The following is a 14,933-nucleotide window of genomic DNA, read 5'->3' as shown; positions in this document are numbered from 1 at the left end:
AGGGCTTGCCCGTATCCATTTCTAAGCCCTGTGCTAGGATAAACAATGGAGCTTTTGAATCCTGGAGTTCCCTTGTCTCTGCTAGAGAATGCCCCGAATTCTGGAAATCAGGCAGCCAGGTTGGGGATTCTTTGAGACACAGCTGGGAGGTTAAATGTGACACTGGCCCTTTTGATACTCCTCTGGTCCCAGCGTTGGTGGCATTCTGCAGGGGGTTTATTGTTGGAGAGAATTGGGTGATTCATCTTTTCTCATGTCTCAAATCCTCCTTGGAGAATTCATGGTCCCAGCTCAAAGTCACTGAGGCCTGTGTGCTCCATTTGCACAGGGAAGGGGAGAGTGGCTTTGTGTGTGAGACATGACGGTGGCCTCTATCAGTCCCCTAATAAATCAGTCCAGAGAAAATGCTATCTGCCCTACAGTACATGCCGTGAGTGTACTGATATGATGGTAAAACCAAGCAGGACATACCTGTTGCTCTGACAACAGCCATGTTCAGAACTTTGTGTCCATAACAACAGGGTACATCTAAGATTTAAATGGGCTGTTTGACCTCTTCTTCATTGAGAAGCAGCGTGTAGCATTTCTGTGTGTTTTGCAAGTACCAGAGGGTTGGAGAGATGATGGGTTGGCAGGAAAAGGGGCTGATGCTTTCAGAGAATTGAGTGGCGGTGGTCTAAAGTTCTAGGCATTAAGTTTCTGACAAAGATCCCAGCTGTTGCAGGATGGGAGCAGGTTGAACATGTTGTATGATTCCCTCTCCTGCGAGTCTCTTCCATTCTTTCCTGAAGCCCCAGTGACATACTGGGAAAGTTGTCCTGAGTATGGTATTTATTTGAGTTAGACCATAAGCTGTTCAAGGCATGTACCCTGTCTGTGCATGTGTTCTGTAAAGCATCCTGCATGCTTATGGCACTCCATGAAATAACTACCCATTTCTGTCCATTTCCTCGCCTCTCTCTCGGCACCGCTTTCTTCGACAGCTGAGAGGTAACTGCACAGGCCTTGTCCTCCTATTTCAAAGGGAGCTGAGTCTGGGCATGGTGTCGCAGTCCTTCTTCATTCATGGGGCCTGTCAAGACTGGTGTCCAAAGGAGCTGCATGAGATCTCCATGTTGTCATCAAGGACAGCTTTGTCATCAGACCGGACCTCTGGGAGATATTTGAAAGAAAACGAATATTCAGATAGTAAAATTGGTAAACAGGGATATTAACAGGCCACTTCACCTTGACTGGTCTTTTCGAATGTGTGCTAACGTATGCAAAACTATCTGTTCAATTGTGTATTTAGCTGTGACACTCTAAAGCCAGGTCTACCCTACAGATCTGTATCTGTTAGATCAGTATAACAGTGTTGCTCAGGTGTAGATAGTATTATGTTGGCGGGAGGGCTCCTGTTGACGTAGCTACCGCCTGTTGCAGAGCTGGATTAACTGGGCTGATGGGAGAAGTTCTCTCATTGGGGTAGGAGTGTCTTCACTTAAGCGCTACAGCTGCACTGGTGCAGTGTTTTAAATGTAGACCTGCTCTTAGTCCCTTTCGCAGACCTGAAGAAGAGCTCTGAGTAGCTCAAGAGCGTGTTTGTCTCACCGGCAGAAGTTGATCCGATAAAAGATATTACCTCACACACCTTATCTCCCGTATAGCACAGTCAGGCTAACAGGGACTGGTTACTTCCTTTGGGGCTGTGCTGACTGATGCTCAAAGTTTCAGCCCTGAAGCTCTTAGTTGTGCTTTCATCAGTGCCCCCTCCAGCTGTCTCCTCCCCACATCATCAAACCCTGGATTTTTCCAAAGGCTTCAGATACAGCTGGTTTAAAAAAAAAAGTCTTTAAAACTTTTTTAGGCAAAAAATGGCTTTTCAGTGAAACAGCCATTTTCACAAAAAACTTTCAATTTTTTGTTAAATTTTTCCATTTTTTCACAATTGAAAAAACAAAATTTGTTTTTTGGTTAAACTTCAGTTTTCAATTAGGAAAACAAAACAAACAAAAATAAAAAATTATTAAAATTGGTTTTGGGAATTTTTGTTTCCTGGCAAAAACCCAGAACGTTTTCAAATAAATAGTTCAATAAAATAATTTTTGACTGGCTCTAAGGTCAGGTTTCCACTGTAGCCCTAAATAGAAACAATCTGCCACTTCTGCATGTTTTATCGGATTTTTCTCCCCCTAATTTTACAAAGAAACCCTCCCATCACATTTCTGAACTGGCTGAAATTAGGCCAGGTCAGGCTGTCGTTAATTCTCAGGAATTTCTGTGCCATCATAGTATTTATTTTTAGGACTATTGTGTAGTTTTAAAAAAAGAAAAAGAAAAGAGGCGGGGAAAAGAGTCCTAAAATAACCCCTCTGCTGGGATCTATGGTTGATAAGAGTGTTATGGGCTGATTGATTAATTTTTTTACCAGGCCACTGAATGCTCCTTTTTAAAATCAGGAAATACTCCTAATATAACAAAAAAAACAAGTAGTGGGGATAAACTTGTGGAAATTGTGATTAGTGACGTCAGCATTTGCGCCTTTTGCTATTTTGAATATTTGTTTTCTTTCAAGACTTTTCCAGAGGCTTTTGGTTTGTGTCATTTTTTTCACTTAAGAGCCTCTGGAGTTTTGTGTTGTCGTCATTATCCAGGTCAAAGTCTGCCCTTGGTTGAGATGAACACTATTCCGTGGAAGCCAGTGGGAAGGGGACGAGCTTTTCCACAGGCTCCTTGAGCCTAGCCAGCTTAGCATCCCAGAACAGTCAGAGTCACGTCCACATCCTCCCATTGCAAAAACTAGGAAAAACATTATTTTGGCTAAAACCACCATGTATTCTAAACCTTTTATTATTATTGTAAATCTGCAACTTCCTACTACTGGTATTTGTGACTCACCAAATTCTGTGTTGCAGAGACAAAGACAATGAGCCTAGGAGACCAGGACTGTTTTCTGCAAAAATGTTATTAGCTCTGTCTGTTGCATAATGGTAAAGGAGGAAGGAAGGCTGTAAATTGTCCATCTGTGCAGAAAATTGTAGAGGCTTCCAAGAACTGACAGCAATTTAATGGCTCCCATTGCTCATATGTTCCTTTCCTATGGAATGTTTTACCTACCTCTTCTACGTCCACATGTAAGAGCTTTATTATTGGTTGTAGACTCCAACTTTTCCCCAGATTTTATGAGCCTCAGAACTTTATTGTGAGTGTGCTGCTTGTGAACCTAGCAGGAAAATCCCCCTCCTAGGGCCCCTTCTCTCTGTCCTCGGAAGCAGCAAGCCATACACAGACATGCCTACCTACCATGTCAGATGCACAGATAAATGAAGTGGCGACAGAAGATGTGCTTCTGCAGCAGTTCTCAAATGCAGCCACTGTGGTTGCATGTGGCCACCAGTGGCTTTTCTTGCGGCCACAGTCTTCTAGGCAGTGCTAAGGGAGAAGGTGCAAAGCAGTCGTCCCTCCCACAGGCCCACCAGCAGGGGTTGGACCCTGCCCCCCTCTGGAGAGACAAGTGCTGGAGAAGCGGGCAGCTAGTGAATTTCCTGGGGATGGTAGGGCCAGGCTCCAGCCCTGGTGTGAGGGCAGGCAGCAGGCTCTGGCCACGGGCCTCCAATCCCCAGCTGTGGGGCTCACACCCCCATCGCCCTGGGCCCCGCTGCCTCCGCCAGCCCATCATGTTTCCCTCCCCCATTTGCCCCCTACCAACCTCCCCATCCAAGGCTTAATTTGTCCCCGGGCTTGCCAGGACTGAGCAAGTCTGCTGCTGTGAAAAGTGATATTTATATGTTTGTTAATACCACTTTTCACAGCAGCAGACTTACTAGCTAGCAAGTCTTTTTTAAAAAAGCAAGCAAAAAACCCAAAAGTAACAAGAACAACAAAGACAAGAACCCGCAAAGCACCTTATTTGTGTTTCTATTCTGTTCAGGGCCAGTAAAGAGTAGAGGCAACTACATTATTTTATTACTGAGTCTGCAAAATGTTTCAATAAATTACAATGATTTGGCTGTGTCTATGGGCATGTTTATTTCTTTTTCCTAATGTTAATTAAGTATTTTAAGAAAAATTTGTCAGCACAGCCACCAGCAAGAGTTGGTTGCACTTCAAGGCCCCCAAAAAATATGTTGTGAAAACCCCTGTTCTAGGCCACAGTGCAGGGATGGAGGATGGTGTCAGGATATTGTTTCTTACCATAGCAGGGAACTTCTGGTTTAGTTACACGGAGACTGTCAGCTCCACTCATCTCTAGCTAAGATTTTTTCCCTCTCCATTGGGCCCTTTTGCCCTCTGGATTTTGCCCTTCTCCATCTGGCAGACTCATTTCCCTGCGTCTCTAGCTCTGCAGGAATTAACATGGATGCCTTTTGTTTACTCTTCTGCCTCTGCATCTGGGTGAGTGAGGATGTCAGCGAAAATATGGCCAGCCCTGGGAGAGGCTGCAAGAGTGAACAGACGCTGTGCACTGTAATCCAGCTCCTTAAGCCAGTACAGTTCTGAACAACAGTTATTTTCTCTGCATGAGCAGCTCAGACAAGCCCAACCCTCTTTCCCCCCAAAACAGTGCTGGAAGATGTGGGGATGCGGGAGGGGAGGAGGATGTGACCTTAGAGCACAAATATTCTGATGCCCTGACAGCGGTTTGCCAATATTCCTCTGTTGCCATGCAAGACCATCACTCTTATCTGTTTCATTATCTGGGCTGGCTGGTTGAATTGCACAGGGCTATCTCCCTTCCTCTCTCTGTTATTTAGACCTACAGATAAATGTTTTTCATGCAAAACTAACAGTCACAGGCTGCAGCCCCTAAGATCCACCTCCAAAACCATTTACACACTCAAGTTAATTTCAGAAGCTTGACCATGCGGAACAGCATCTCAGCAATGAAAAGAGGGTGGAAATGAAGAAAGCTCTGGGTCATGCCTAAAGGGCAATGGGGGAGGGGTTAACATGTCAGTGGTGAGCTCTCGGAAGAATGGGTCCAGGCAGGACTGGGTGCTTCCAGAACTAACGAGCCACAGACAATACAGTTTCCCATTGGTTACAGTTAGAAACTGCTGGAGTGTGAAACTGCCATGGAAATTCAAGAAAGGAAGTAATATGAATAAATAATGTAAAATGCACTAACCTGAAAAGAGGCGTTTCTTGTTTCCTCCGCTTCCCTCTTCCATCGATTCCTCTTTCAGTCCTTTGTTCTTCCCTTTCTGTATCTTTCCTTTGCTCTTTCTCTGAAAAGCCAATGCACTGTGTGTTGGGTTACTGAGCCAGACCAGAGCCTTTTTTCCTGAGTCCCTGGCTTACCTTCCCCACCACCCCATGTCCTGCTGTCTCTCTGCCACGTGCCTCTTTCCCCTGCATTCCTAATTTGGGTCTCTTCTCCTTTTGCCTGACCCATGAGGTACTAAATGCCCTCAGCTCCCATTTCCACCACTTTCTCCTCCTCCTCTTCCTCCTTGTTGTTGTAATTTTTACTTAAATGGGTGCCACGGCTCCTCAGCTGCTTCTGGGCCGGGGTCCTTCCTGCAGAAATCCCTGTCGTGCTGAGCTGGTTTGTGCTGTTGTGATCTATGCAGGCTGTAGAGAGGAATTTGCTTGGCTCATTTGCATTTCACTTTATAGCTCATCACAAGGAACAGGCAGCTGTGAAACTCAACAGGGCAATAGAGCAGTTCTGTTCACACTGCAGCTGAATATTTGCTAGCAACAGCAGAGTTTAAAGGTGGTCCTGGCCTGCTTTCCCTGAGCAGTGAAGAGAACTATACCAGACTCTGCTATAGACTGTCTTTCCTACCTCATTGGAGAGAGTCTGTAGCAGGTCTGTCCTTGTCCTCTTTGGTTGTGGAAACATGCCAGACACAAGTTTTGACTGATTCAGGAGATGTGTGGAGAGATCCCTGGGTATTAAACCAAGTTTAATGAAAGTTGCACCCAGTCTAAAATCATGGCAGAGGCAGCCTTCTCTAGGAGCCAGCCCCAGCCTTCGGTAACGCACTCGGACTGACAGCTTGTGTGATGGCCTAGTTCGCTCAGAGCAGTTGCCGGTCGGGGGGACACATCATCTGCAGATGTTCTCTTCCTGGATGTTCCATTTTCTAGGTCATTGATCAATAAATCAGACCTCAAGCCTGTCAGTCTGACCCTCTGCTTGTTACCACCCCGCTCTGGGCTGAAGTGTCTCACTTACTAGCACCCTTTGTCGTCATTCTCCAGGCCAGAACCCAGTCTGCTCCAGCTGCCCTTTCCCCACGCTGGAGGTCAGTTGTCTACATGCTCCAGTACTGCAAGCTTGCTCAAAGCTAGGTAGATTATGTTCTTTGCTTGCCCTTGGCCCTGTTATTTCCTCCTGTGGTGTTAGGCCTGATCTTCCTGTCTTGCTCAGCAGCACCAAGTGGTTCCCCCCCCCCAGGTCTCATTCTTTTATTTGTTTATCCCAATAGCACTTTAAATAACAATGTGAAAAGCACTTTAACCTTGAATTTTTAGGACTATATAATATACGGGGATGGCACTTACCACCTAACCTTGAATTTCTCATGCACCTTCCTCCCAGCTTCCTCTCCATAGAGTACACACTGTTCTGTTTGGAGAGGTTCCAGCCTGGGGGGAGTAGGAGTTCTTCCAACCCAGAGTTCAAGGGTAGGGGGAGCATGTGTTCATATGGATGGTGGAGGAAGGGACAGGCAGGAGAAGCTATTATATCAGCCTTCAGCAGGCACCAGGGCTCACCCACAAAGGGTAGTCGTCCATCTGGCTGTTGCCTCCAAAGAGTACTTGCCTGAGGTCGCTGATGGTCCTAACCAGCCATATGCTGTGTGCTCTGGAGACAACGAACAAGAATGCAGTTGGCTTATGCTTTGAAACATCTGTTGACTTGCATTCATCTTGCCAGACTGGTGCGAGTTAGTAATTTGTGAGCCTTGGCTGATAATGGAGGAAACGCTAAGTGGGGCCTGCTGGTACCATCCCTGTCATATAGCTTCTTGTGTAAATATTCAGAACACCCAGGCCCACTCTGAGCACCAGCACCCAATTCTCTCTTGCCCCCTGCCCTCCCCAAACTTAGCCACTGCTTCTAGGTTATGAATACCTACCATTGTAAGGTGCAGAGTAAAAGCACAATCTGGTCAGAGAGCCTTGGCCTTATTAAACATGGGAGAGATCATCAGAAAGGCCATTTCAGCAGAGTCCTTAGTGAAAGGCCATTGCAGTTGGCTGGGCTCAGCTGTGTTGCACAGGAAACCAAACATTTCAGAACTGGTTTCCTCCTGAGCCTGGGAAGGGAATGTGTTTGTTGAAAGAAACCTCTCACACTGCAAAATTCTTCCAGCTTGGAAATTCTTGCGGCGTGGGTGGGAATGATGTAGATTGTGGCTGCCTGGCGGTGACGTGGCCAGCCTGACAGGAGGGGGCAGGCCTTCCGGAAAAAGTCTCCTCAAAAACCTCTTGGCTAAGTGTAGAGTCTGGGGCTGCTTAAGTAACAGCGACTTGGCACAACTAGCCTTGTTAACTTCAGACACAGTGCAGCCACAATGTGGGAATTGCTGGTTGCCGACTACACTATGCAAGGGATCTTCAGATATTTCTACCAGAGCTGCACCTATCGGAGCCAGGCAGATTCAGTGGGGAAACACTCACATGCCGGCAACACCGCGCTGTGGACTCATGTCCGTAACAAAGTACGCAGAGAAAAGGTGGGCTTGACTCTCTCGCCTCCTCTTCTTATCTGGGGTCTCTGAAACATAGGAGAAGAAGCAGCTTTTCTCTGTGGGCTTTCATGTATGTAACTGACAGCAGCATCTTTTCCTGTGTGTTGGAAGTGGGGATTAGGGTTTAGGAAAAGGAGAGGCTGAACATACTCGGTAGAGTCAAGGATACTGTGGATTGCATCACCCTGCTCATCTAGCATTCATCCTCCACTGTGCAATGAGATGCCAGTGCTGTTATATTGGGGGGGCGGGGAGGCAGGGCTGATGGGGTATCGGATTAGAATTAGTTACTAAATTCCTTTTCATTTGTGCATGAAGGTGTATTTGAACCTGTGCGTCTCAAGGTGAAAGTGCACTTGCCCGCCCCTTGCCTTGCATTTTTCAGGGAATAGACTTTGGTATTGCAAAGCCATGTTGGGAATCACAGATTCATTTTGTCAGATTCTAATTGCTGGTATAGCTCCATGTTCAAACTGTTGTTCCTTTTCTGTAAGTTCAGTCTGAGCCAGTTGTGGCTCTTTGGAGGTGACTGTTTCACAGATGTCACCGACCTTGCTGGGGGATGTTCCTATAGAACCTGACAAGCTATTTCCCAGCCTTGGAACTTTCCTGTTGAAAGAAATCAAGCTACGTTACAAATGGATTTCATTTGTGAGCGGTTTGATCAGTGGATTCTTGTAACAGGGGTCACTCTTTCAGTTTCAAGTGCATTTTCTCCCTTTGTGTTGGAGCTGAAGTGAAAAAGAATAGGGCAGGCCAGAGTAAGACACTATATCTACCTTCTCCTGTGATCTCTGGCCTGCTTTCCCATTCAGCTCTTCTCTTGCTTCATTCTAAAATCAGAGCAGGATTTTAAAAAGTGGTAATTTCTTTCTGAGCACTGTATGTGCTTAATTTCTTTGGATAGCTTGTATAAGCCCACCTGGATCACCGCATAGTCCTCCTCCATTCTCTCACTGTCAGACCCAGCATTGGGTCATCATGTCTTTGGAGCCCAGGAGAACTGGATGTAGCTCCTTTTGGAAACTGTCCCAGAGCTCCGGAGCTAGGGAAGCTTGACAGAGATGCTGGCGAAGCACTCTCTCAAGCCCCGCTTCTCACTTCATCCTGGGGCTGAGTATCATGATCCCACAGTACTCCAGCCCTGCCTGTCTCTGGGAAATTGTGATCCAAATTTCCCTCTCGGCCAGATTGTAGCATTTGGCCTCCTGCTTGCATTTGAGGCAGTGTGGGAGCCATAGTGCCTGGGGGTAGCTCTTGGAGGGAATGTGCTTCAGGCAGCACCATCTCTGCCACATGTCCTCTGCATGTAGACTGCAGCATCTGTTTGGACAGGGTAGCAGACTTCTCTCTCCACTCCCAGAAAACTCTGTGGGCTGGCACAGAGGGGGGAAACAGCAGAATGCAAGAGCTGAAGACAATCTGACTGTAAGGTGGATGAACTTAGTAACCCCCAAAATCAGAGGCTTTTAAATAAATAAATAAGAATGCCCTACAGCATGGGGGAAGGAGAGCGCTTGATACGGAGTACTCCGCAACTGTGGTGATGGGTGTGTTGTGAGAACCTTGATGGATGAGATAGAAAGATTCTAAGTAATAGAGGCAAGACGATTATTATTGAAGATGTAATAAGTTACTAATCATCAGCAATTTCTGATTGTTGGAGCAGATGTTTATAAATGTCTGTTCAACATCCTTGGTAGCTGTTTCACTGGCAGGAGTTGAACAAAAGAGCTAGAAAAGTTCGGATGTCCAGTTGATGGAGGGAATGTAAAAGGCTGTAAATAGCTCAGTATTTAAACTTTATGTACACTGGGCCTATGAAACTGCACCCACAGAAAAGGTTTCTAAAGCTAAAATAAGAAGACAGAGAGAAACGCGCTCTCTCTCAGGAACAGGAAGGAATTGGGAATCATATATAATAGTCCCTAATTCCTGTTCTTAATCTTGTTGTTCACGACCTTTGGAAATAAATGTTAAAATATTCTTTGAAATGTATTATTTTGGACCAAGCTGGTGCCAGCGTTTGGACTTGGGACCTGAGTTTGGGTTTGGGACCTGCAGTTTGCTCACCTGTTTTTTCAGAGAGAAACAAGCCCTCGCTGTTTCAGATCTTAGCCCTTTCCTCTTAGAAAATCTACTCTCTCCCTTCCTGACTCCTGATTTGCTGGGGTGGGATGATCCTCTGCTGCCTATTAAATATGGCTGCTATGTTATGGCAGTGAATATTTCCTTTTCTATCAAAGGTGAGATTATTGGCTTTAGAAGAGCATTTTAGCTCTCTGAGGTTTTTCTTGTTATTAAGTGGATATTGCACATTTGACACTGGGGTTTCCACATACACATGTGCGATCCATACCCAGCCTTGCTTCGAGTGCAGAAGTCTGTATGAGTTACCCGACATCTGAAACTCAGGGCTTTTCTGATTCCCCAGTGGAAATGCAAGTAAGCGTGAAGGCATTGCCATGCAGACTTGTATAGATTCTTCAAACTGGCTGATTTTAGTCTCTGAAACCAATTCTCAACTCACAAGCAACTTCCATGTTTTTCAGCTGGATCCGCAGGTGTTACAGGATAAAGATTGGCAACGCACAGTCATCTCAATGAATGGAGTAAGTAGAGTACAAACTGTTAGGACTACTTCCTTGCCTGACCTTGTGTATCAGGTTTATTCTCTCTGTTCTTTGTCATAACATTTTGAAAAACAAAAGAAAACATTTATTGCTTGAAAAATAACTACTAAAGTCATCCTTGCAGGTTGAAGTGAAGCTGTCAGTGAAATTTACCAGCCGGGAGTTTAGTCTGAAAAGAATGCCATCTCGTAAACAGACTGGGGTCTTTGGAGTCAAGATTGCCATTGTCACCAAGTAAGTTGTCAGGTCACGCTTTTCTCTGTTTTATTGTAAACCCAGTAGGTCAATGGAGCTGCACCTACTTAAGCCCTCAGTGAATGGAGGTATGCAGATACTTTCTTGCCCTTGTGTGGCTAACGCGTGGCAATTTCTGCAGGCAGGAGCTATTTCGCATTCTCCCAGCTTCATCCTGTGCATGGAAAAAAACCTCCAAAAGCCAGCAGCGTGCACACACTCTTGCTTGGAAACCCTGTGTTTTTACCGTCAACATCTCTCACTCTGCCGTGTTCCGGAAACACCCTGTCCCTTTTCCTCTGTAGTTGGCTGACTTGGTCACAAATTTCCAAAGCTACTGAACGACAGTATTTCCTTTCCATACTCGGAAATGTTCAAGCTGTTTGGAGCCATTTGTATTATTTTAACCCCTGATCTTTTGTCATGAATCGTTTGCCAGAAGAAACCTGTTTGTTCGTGGTAGGTAATTTAGAAGACATGGTACTTCCTCCCCACGGAATTACTATTAACTGGATAGCAGTATGACCCCTATTTCTCTAAGGGATGCATAGGAATCCTCTAATCACCTGCTAGCGTTGCAAGCTCACCATACTTACTTCTCTATAAGGCTGCAGCTTCTCGGATTGAATGTGCAGAGATGAGCCAGTTCATAACCTCTCTACAAAAACAGAAATTAAATAAGCTACTCAGGAAAACAAAGGAACAAGCTCTCTATGGACAGTTTTCATATGACCATGAGAATCTAGCTATCGTGTGATGTATATGAGTCTTGCTATTGCTGAAAACAGATGAGCTCTTGGGGAATTAGCTGCTAAATTTTCCTAAACTAGGAACACAGAGTAAATTCACCCTCTGTGAAAAGGACCAGCTCAGGGTCTATGCCAGGGGTAGGCAACCTATGGCACGTGTGCCAAAGGTGGCACGCGAGCTGATTTTCAGTGGCACTCACACTGCCTGGGTCCTGGCCACCCCATCTGGGCGGCTCTGCATTTTAATTTAATTGAAGCTTCTTAAATATTTAAAAAAGCTTATTTACTTTACATACACCAATAGTTTAGTTATATATTATAGACTTACAGAAAGAGACCTTCTAAAAACGTTAAAATGTATTATTGGCACGTGAAACCTTAAATTAGAGTGAATAAATGAAGACTCGGCACAGCACTTATGAAAGGTTGCCAACCCCTGGTCTGCACAATATGGGTAAAGTAGGACTTGTACAGTGCATGGGCCTTTTGCTGGCCCAGAGCATAGATGTGAGTGTTATCATTTGAGAGAAGTCTCGCTATAGAGGACACCAGCTCTATTCTCGACGTTAAACCCTTGAGACTGGAATAATTTGCTCATGATAACCAGTATCCTCTGCCATTTTTATACAGCCCAGAGCTCTCAAAATGGAGGGGTTTTTTTACAGAACTTCCTAAGTGGATATTCTTCCTCTCTTAACAGTGTTGGGCTATAGAAAGATGCTGGTTCAGTGTCGGTATTTTCGTGAATCTATTTGCTGATTTGGTCAAGTAAACCCTCTAACATGAAGCAAGGTTCTTTGGGTGCTTGCTCATGTCCATTCCGTATTAGGTGTGTGTGCTCTCCACATGCACCGGTGCTGGAATTTTTTCCCTCAGCACAATCCATAGGGGGCCAGCTCTGGTGCTCCCTAGAGTGGCACCCATATAGTGCAGTATAAGGGGCGCTGCTGGCTCCCCCCCATCCTTAATTCCTTCTTGCCGTCAGTGACTGTGCTGGAACTGCTGCAGCTTCGTCTAGCGTTGTTCCGTTCTCAGTCCTTGCGACTTTGGAAATCTGTAATATAGTTGTATATAGTTAGTATTTCCTTAGTTACCCTTAGTAGTAGTTCTCAACTCTTTGTTAGTTCCGACAGTCTTTCTCGGACACGTCTTCTTCGGGATGCAGCGACCAGCATGGGTCGGACAAGATCCTCAGCCCGATTCTAGTGGCCTAGTACTGACCGCTCTGCTGGTAGCTCCAGCTTGGAGCAAGGTTCCTTGACTGTGGGACAAGCCCTGGTACCGGTGGTGCCGACTATATTATCAGTATCAAAACCTGCCCCATGGCCCCAAGCGCAGTGGCCAGCGCCATGGTACCCGTGGAACCCCTGGGGGCTCACCCAGCCTTCCCAGGCTACCCGATCAGTAGCAGGAGCCTCGGAGAGGTCAGTGGTCTCAGTATCCCATCCCCCTCCAGTGCTCCAGGCGTTAGTGGGGGTGTGACTCCGCAGGTCCAGGAGGACCCAGGGAGCAAGCTGATGGACCACCAATGGAGGTGGCATTATCCTCGTCATTGCCAAACAAGGCTATCACGGGGCCCCTTCACCTAGTTACTCGGGATGATGCCATGGTGCAGCAGGAACTTTTGAAGAGTTTCTTCTAACCTGGGGCTTCAGGCAGAGGCACTGGAAGAGCCCTTGGACTCTCTGTTTGATGTCCTCAGCTCTTGCCAGCGTGGCCCTACCCCTTCATGAAGGGAACTCCAGAATCACTAATGCTCTGTGGAAGACTCCGTCTTCCCTGGCCCCTATCTTTAAAAGGGTCAAACATAAGTACTTTGTGTCAACCAAAGGGCAAGAGTACCTATACTCCCACCCAGCCCCCAATTCCCTTGTGGTTGAGGTGGTTTGCCACAAGGAAAGCCCAGAGCCACCCCCAAAAATAAAGACTCAAGGAGGCTGGATCTTTTCGTCTTCCAGCCTTCAGCTGAGAGTAGCCAACCACCAAGCCCTCCTTGGCCAATATGACTTCAGTATGTGGCAAGCCATGCCAAGGTCAAAGGGTTGCTCCCCAAGGTTTCCAAGGAGTTCCGAGCAATCTTTTATGAGGGTACGACTGTGGCCAGGGCAGCCCTCCAGGCAGCATCAGATGCTGCTGCCTGCACCAGGGCTTCCGCTATCTCCATGTGGTGAGTCTCTGGGTTGTCCACCAAGGCCCAACAGTCATTGCAGGACCTGCCCTTTGATGGTCGGGCCCTATTTGAGGAGCAAACAGACAGCAAGTTGCATGGCCTCAAGGACTCCTGCGCCACCCTGAAAACCCTGAGTCTCTTCATCTCGGCCCTGGTGTGTAAATGGTTCAGACCGCAGCAGCCAGGGGTGCCAGCCTCAGCAGGACTGGCCCCATAAATAAGCCAAGGGTTATAAGCACCACCCGCCGCCACCCTAGTACCCATCTCCAGGGGTACTGCTTTGGAGTCATCTAATATGGAATGGACGTGAGCAAGCACTCGAAGAAGGAAAAGACAGTTACCTTTTCCATAACTGGTGTTCTTCAAGATGTATTACTCATGTCCATTCTATGATTCGCCCTCGTTCCCCACTGTTGGAGTTTCCAGCAAGAAGGAACTGAGGGTGCGGGGAGCTGGCGGCACCCCTTATACTATGCCACGCAGGCGCCACTCCAGGGGTCGCCAGAGCCAGTCCCCTACAGATACTGCTGAGGGAAAAACTTCCAGCGCCGGTGCATGTGGTGAGCGCAAACACCTAATATGGAATGGACATGAGCAACACATCTCAAAAGAGCACCAGTTATGGAAAAGGTAACTCTCTTTTTCATCCTTACCACTGTGCTAGTCTGCACCTCCTAAACACTTATGTGACTAGTGATTTTGGGTGCCCAATTTGAGACACTTTTAAAGGGGCGGATTTTCATAGCGTGAGTGCTCACTCAGTCCTTTGTGAAAATCATGGCCTAGAGCTCCTTTCACTCAAGCAGTCTCATCTTATCCAGTGCCTAATGTAACTCTGGTAACCGTATTTTCTTGGCCTATGCTGCACTGAACTCTTCTTCCTGTTTTTCTCAAGGAGAGAAAGATCAAAGGTGCCTTACATTGTGCGCCAGTGTGTGGAGGAGATAGAGCGACGTGGGATGGAGGAGGTGGGCATCTACCGTGTCTCTGGGGTTGCAACTGATATCCAAGCTTTGAAAGCTGCTTTTGATGTCAGTAAGTATTTGCTTCTAAGGTTTTCCTTTGCATTATCTCCTGAGTTATGATCGCCTTTCAGGTTACCGTGCTCTTTTAATCTCATGTAGCCCAGGAAGCATGAAGAGGTGGAGACCCCGGTGCAAGGAGTATCCTCTTACCTGGGCTGTGTGTTTTTTATTAGTGTCTTCCAGTTGTAAATGTTAACCTGAGGAATTCAGTGGAATGGACCTTTGTATTGAGAAATGCGCTGATTATTCTTCCCAGTAGCCCTGAAATGGCGGTTTTGCCTGCCTTGCCTGGCCTTGCCATGGTAAACGGCAGACACTTTCCTCAGGGGAAATGAGAGCAATCAGCAGTCTTCCTTTCCACAATGTCATTGAGAATTCTGGATTAACAGGAAGTCCCCGCGGTTGTTTGAGACTCTTGTTTAAAAGAGCACCGACAA

General features: G+C 46.5%; 1 protein-coding gene and 1 long non-coding RNA gene across 3 annotated transcripts in view; one reads left to right on the top strand and one right to left on the bottom strand.

Annotated features, from left to right (window-relative positions):
* Positions 1 to 14,933, top strand: part of BCR (BCR activator of RhoGEF and GTPase) — a 131,045-nt gene that overhangs the window by 102,598 nt on the left and 13,514 nt on the right. Inside the window, exons 1-4 of one of the 2 annotated variants that reach the window (XM_030582937.1) lie at positions 7,370 to 7,670; positions 10,238 to 10,297; positions 10,443 to 10,552; positions 14,367 to 14,506. In XM_030582937.1, the coding sequence (XP_030438797.1) occupies positions 7,509 to 7,670; positions 10,238 to 10,297; positions 10,443 to 10,552; positions 14,367 to 14,506 (472 nt within the window). In that variant the 5' untranslated portion in view covers positions 7,370 to 7,508. Of the gene's footprint in view, positions 1 to 7,369; positions 7,671 to 10,237; positions 10,298 to 10,442; positions 10,553 to 14,366; positions 14,507 to 14,933 lie in introns of those variants that run through there. The other variant, XM_030582936.1, reaches the window with a different exon arrangement.
* Positions 10 to 6,779, bottom strand: LOC115660949. Its single transcript, XR_004002982.1, has 3 exons — positions 6,493 to 6,779; positions 5,108 to 5,207; positions 10 to 1,152 (listed from the first exon to the last, which is right to left on the bottom strand). It is a non-coding gene; the product is annotated as an uncharacterized LOC115660949 (long non-coding RNA).

The sequence above is a fragment of the Gopherus evgoodei genome, chromosome 13, assembly GCF_007399415.2.
Source record: "Gopherus evgoodei ecotype Sinaloan lineage chromosome 13, rGopEvg1_v1.p, whole genome shotgun sequence".
In the NCBI taxonomy this organism is placed as follows: domain Eukaryota; kingdom Metazoa; phylum Chordata; order Testudines; family Testudinidae; genus Gopherus; species Gopherus evgoodei.
Note: the sequence above shows the minus strand (reverse complement) of the source record. Positions and strands in the feature narration are given on the sequence as shown.